The sequence below is a fragment of the Leishmania panamensis genome, assembly GCF_000755165.1.
Source record: "Leishmania panamensis strain MHOM/PA/94/PSC-1 chromosome 18 sequence".
Classification (NCBI taxonomy): Eukaryota; Euglenozoa; class Kinetoplastea; order Trypanosomatida; family Trypanosomatidae; genus Leishmania; species Leishmania panamensis.
The window spans coordinates 426,997-432,167 of NC_025863.1; the positions used below are offsets into that span (position 1 = coordinate 426,997).

The following is a 5,171-nucleotide window of genomic DNA, read 5'->3' on the forward strand; positions in this document are numbered from 1 at the left end:
CCTTCCTGATGGCAGGCGCCTGGCGCTAAGCTGTTTTCTCCCTTCCCTAAGAATGGACCCTAACGGTCTTCACCTGGGGACTCGTCCCCGAAGGCGCACGAGATGCACCGTTTTCAAATCGGGTCTCGGCCCTGGTTTTACGCGGATGTCGGACCCAGCGTCGCCCCGAGACTCGGAGTTGGCGGGGTGAAAATTGGAACCGCGACGAGTCCGGTGCGGGAACGGGTTGGGACAGCACAGACCCTCGCGGACGACACGATTGGAAGCGAGTGGGCGCGCCCATCATCCACCCAGTTCCCTTTTCTTTTCAGCCCACCCTGTTTCTCTACTTTTGTGCGTTGGTAGTTTTGACTTTGTAGTTTCCTCTGCGACATGGGTCCCCGATTGTTCCCAGCGATCCCTTCGGGTTCTGTAGCTTCCGTTTTTGTAGATTTGCCGACCGCAGCGCCGCCGGGATTCGTGTACGTGCGTCCCTGCGTGCCCCGCTGGTGCTAGCGCTTGTAGCTTGATTGTTTTTTCGGTGGCTGACCGACTCGTTTTCTTTCTTCTGGCGACTCCCCGCATGTCCGTTTGGCATGCCGCCCTCTGACCGTAATGAATGGGCACCCGGTGGGGGAGGCTTCCCCGGTACCGGTGCCAAGCCATAAGAAAAAGCACACAAAAGAAGTCCAAGACGACTTGATGTGCTCCTCACGCGACCGAGCGCGGTAGAGGAGGCCGGCGGCATAATCATGACGCGGCGCCGCGGCCGTGGTTGCGTGCCTGCCTTGCCGCTTCCCAATGGGGTCGCGAAGACTCTCTCCATACCCATCTGCCTTCCACAAATCTTTCTCCCTTCTCGCCCTTTATTTGTCAAGAAATCAATATCTTCGCGAGCACCCTATCACACAGGACGGTGGCATTTTTGCCTTCCCACCGCGCCGTGGCGTTGGTTAAGGGGGGCCCGCGCTGGCGAGTTGCATGTTTTCTGGCGTTGTTGGCCCGCAGGGATGTGGTCGGGGAAATGCGCTGGGTGCGCCCGATGGGGCGTTCGGAAAGCCGCGCCGCCCTTTCTTTTTTGGCGAGAGGGATTTCCGGGCGGGCCGGGTTGTTTTAGCCGCCCCGAACAGGGCGACTTCACGCGGCGGTTTGTCGTGAAGCAAGCGCGGCAGCAATTCTTTTGAGCTTAGGGGCTTCTTGGGCACACTGGCGGCGTCTTTTCGGCGCACCGGAAGGTGCTGCGTGGAAAAAAATGGCCACGGCGGTTACCATGGCGTGGCAATTAATCCTTGATAAAAGAGAACAATCTGGACGCACGGTGGTTGGCTGCTTTTGGTGCTTTGTCTTTCTTGCGCGGACTATGCCCGTCAGGGTTGTCTGGTCACCGGTCTTGCAGCGCGTTTGGCGTAGCTGTGTTCTTGCGGGTTTGGGTTGTTGTTCTTTTTTTTTGCGGGGCGTGGGGTGTGTGGGTTGGGTTGGCTTTGGGTCTTCGCAGCCCCCCGCTTGGCTGGTCTGGGCGCTGTCGCGTGCGGGGCTGGTTTGCTGTAAACTAAATTTGGGATGCTGCGAACCAAATGCGCGCCTATTGTGTTGGGTCGAATTCTTATTTTGAGTGATGTTTCCCCTTCAGTCGCGCAAGGGTGGCATTGGGAACCCTCTGTGCACCAATCGTTTTTTTAGGATTGTTGTAGGTTGGAGGGGGGGTTTCGCGATGTGCCAAACACCTTTCTCCACGGTACCCTTTCGCTGGCGCTTGCCGGAAAACCCCCTCAAATGCGATAGGGGGATGTGGCGCCTTTACTCGAAGTGGGTAAAGGCTTTTTCCAAAGGAGGGTAACAAAGGCCGTTGAAACAACCGCTGGCAGGGTGTATTTTTACTGACGCGTCTGGGAAGTGGTTAAAATTACCGCATTTCGATTTCATTCCAATTGTTGATCCGGGCGCGTCGCTGTTGCGGGTCGATCGGACGCAGCACCGTGTGGGACGTGGCTGCTGCTAAAAGTGGCGGAAAATCGCCCTGATGCCCCCCACGCCACAGGCACTTTGGCATGTTGCCACCAGGGGTGGTTCAACATTGGCAGGGGTTTGTGGGGGCCGCCAGACTTTCTAACAGGATGAGGGAAAGAACCTCGTCCTTCTCATGGGAGGGGGGGGCTTTTATCATGGAGATTACAACCAATGATCTCTGCGCGTGGTGGTGGTGTTAACGGTGCAAGCCGCTTTTCCAATTGGTCTTATTTTAGATGGGGTACCAATGAGGGGGCAACGCGGGGAAGATCGGTTTTGTTTTCAAAGTACATGCCTGCTCGTCGTTACTTCAGTATTCACCCCGATGATGTCTGCAGTTTTGCAGTTTGCCGGGTGTAAAGCCGAGGCGCTCTTCGGATCTCGCGTTCTTATCAAACCTTCTTCCATGTTCTGCCCTCTCTTCCGCTTGTTCCCCATCCCCTTTATCTGCTGAGTCCCGTTTCAAAGGGCTGGGGACTAGCAAGTCACAAGAGCCCAGAGGCAGTCATTATGCAGAATACACACACAGACATACACGCAAAGTAGGAGCACATGGCGGCGACACAAAAGCAGACATATCTTTCCGTGTGCAAGCAGCTAAATGAGCCTCCTCTTCGCCAGCTTTTAGAGACCTTGGAGTATGGTGATGCAAGGCTAGACGTTAGCGGAATTTACTTACCACGGAGGCACTTTCGCTGCTTTTTACATTTTATCGAGGAGCGACCCGACATAGAAGAGCTAATTTTGGACGGCGTGGACGTGGGTGTGAAGGAGGCAAAGCTACTGAAAGAGCACCTGCTGTGTTCTTGCGTGACGAAGCTGAGCTTGCAACGGATAAAACTGGATTCTGCAAGCGCCAATATAATTCGCCAACTCTGCATTGAAAACTCGAACTTGGTGTCTGTTATGCTGCCTGAGACATATGTGCCTTCCTATCTAGTCGATGAAATCATGCTGATTGTCGACTTGAATCGCTTAAATGTGGAATCGCTGCGCTCCACGAATACTGCAGGGGTGCTACAGGGAACATCTACTATTGCAAGATGGAAACTTTGTAGGGGGAAAAAAGATCACAGCTTTTCTTCAGCTCTGCAGCTGTCATCTAGTGCGACGAAGAGAATGGTTGACGATTTTGTTACATCATACAAGTCTGTTTTTATCGATTTCTCTTTTCAACCAGGCACTTTTAACCACCCTGTTGCAGGGATTGAAGCAATTCGGTGGAGTACATACTGTGGACTGAGCATGTTTCACAAAGGTAAGAGGGATGGATCAAAAGGGCTTTTCTCGCCATCGTCTCACTATAACAACCAGAATTTGTGCGCCACTTTGAATATTCTCCGCTTTTACGATATCCTCAGCAAATCTTTGCTACTAGAGCGATATCCCCAGTCTGGGTTGTACGTCTTCCGCTTTTTTGTTGACGGATTACCTGTTGAGATATGCGTTGACGATTTAGTGCCATGTGTTTATGTAAGTGGGAGGTGCACCGTTGTCGGATTGAGTTCATGCTGTAGTCCGTTTTATGCTGCCATTCTCGAGAAGGCCGTTGCAAAAGCAATCGGTGGTTATCGGTACCTCCAAGAATTATCGTTATGCGACTACATCGAGCTTCTTACAGGTTGCACATGTTTCGAAGTGAATTTATTGAGGCAATCACCGGTTTCTACTACTTTTGACACGCTACGAAGCTTGAACGAGGATGGCCACAAGTTGGTCGCGTATGCTATCCCACGTACCTTGATTGAGGAGCGGATTCTCGAGGATAGCGGCATGTGTTGCAGAATTCCATTCACTATTTTAAAAACTGATATCTGTCAAAAACATGATACTCACTATGTTTTTTTGGTTCAGCTGGCTGCCCCGTTGACTGGAAGGCTCCTCAAGTACGCATTCGAGTATGAAATATACAAAACGGAGGAGGTGAACGAGAATTGTGTTTTCTGGCTGACCTTTGAGAACTTTGCTGCTGCGTTTGAGCGAGTGTTTCTTCTTCTGTGGCCTTTCGACGACGCTGTATTAAATCATAAAGCGACTGTGGAGTTCCAAGCGGCGAGCGAATTTCTGTCTGGATCTTCTCAATTTGCCAAGAACTCCAGCTTTTTGATTCAAAACGAAGGAGGCAGCTCAACTCCGGTTATGGTGTCGTTAGTCGCTTCTTCCGCACCTCACACTCAAATTGGAGCACAATGTCTTTTTTACAAGGGTGTTGGCGCTGGGAATGAAGCTTCCCAACGTCACTACAATGTGTCTAAAAACAACGCAGTTTTTGAATCAGAGGAGTTTGAAGGGAATGAGGGCGCAGTTTTTTTCAACCTTCTCCCCGCAGAGTGCCTGCAGATGACTCTTTCTTCGCATGTACCCAGCAGTTTCAGGATTCGAATATCTGCAGTGGGGAATGTCAGTGGAATTCAGCTGCCTGACACAATGGTGTCGTTAACTTTTTCTGGAAAGTGGAATACGCTCCTGAAAGCAAAGCGGTTTTCTGACGATATTTTGCGACTTCGCACGATTGATGGTGAGCGCACTATCAACCTTGTGCTTGCTCTCTCTCAAGCCACTGGCGACAGTCCTCCTTTCCCACACGGAGTGCTTGGTTGGAACGGTACGTCTACCAACGTTGTTGATACAACCAAACCAGGTTTTTCCACCCAACAGGAAAAGAGCACTCTCTGCGTACACAGCTTTGTGCTTACTCTCGCTGCAGGTGAAAGTATCTTTCTCCTTCCTTATTGCTGCGGAGGTCGATGTCCTGATGGTTATGATCTTACGGTTTTCTGCGAGGAGAGGTTTGCCCAGAGCAGAGTGAAAACGACCTCTGTACTGTGATGTAAAAAAAAAGTCTTGAATATACTTTATTTTTACACATTCACATGTGAAACAGAAAACGATAGACCAAGGATGATACTTAAACACTGAAACTCTTGCAGTGGAACCATTAGTAATGGTTTTTTCTCCCTCGAGTGCATTTACCCTAGCAAGGGAGTTCACAGCCTGCTCTTTAAGATGTTTGGTGTTGCAAATAATATATCGGCGATAGGGACAAGGTAGGTGCTATGAAATGAACTCTCTACTACTCTTACAATCACACTCTTGCTTGTCTCTCTTTGTTACAGAGTTGATATATCTATCTATCTATCTATCTATCTACCTATATATATATATATATATATATATATATATAC

The 5,171-nt window shown here is 50.3% G+C and overlaps 1 protein-coding gene across 1 annotated transcript, besides 1 other annotated feature; it reads left to right on the top strand.

The window, feature by feature from the left end:
- Nucleotides 1-1,911: 1,911 nt before the first annotated feature.
- Nucleotides 1,912-2,099: a repeat region.
- Nucleotides 2,100-2,538: 439 nt separating this feature from the next.
- LPMP_181060 (calpain-like cysteine peptidase, putative) lies at nt 2,539-4,815 on the top strand (the record flags this gene model as incomplete). Its single annotated transcript, XM_010699638.1, has 1 exon — nt 2,539-4,815. The coding sequence occupies one exon, from the start codon at nt 2,539-2,541 to the stop codon at nt 4,813-4,815; it is 2,277 nt and encodes a 758-aa protein (XP_010697940.1).
- Nucleotides 4,816-5,171: the final 356 nt, after the last annotated feature.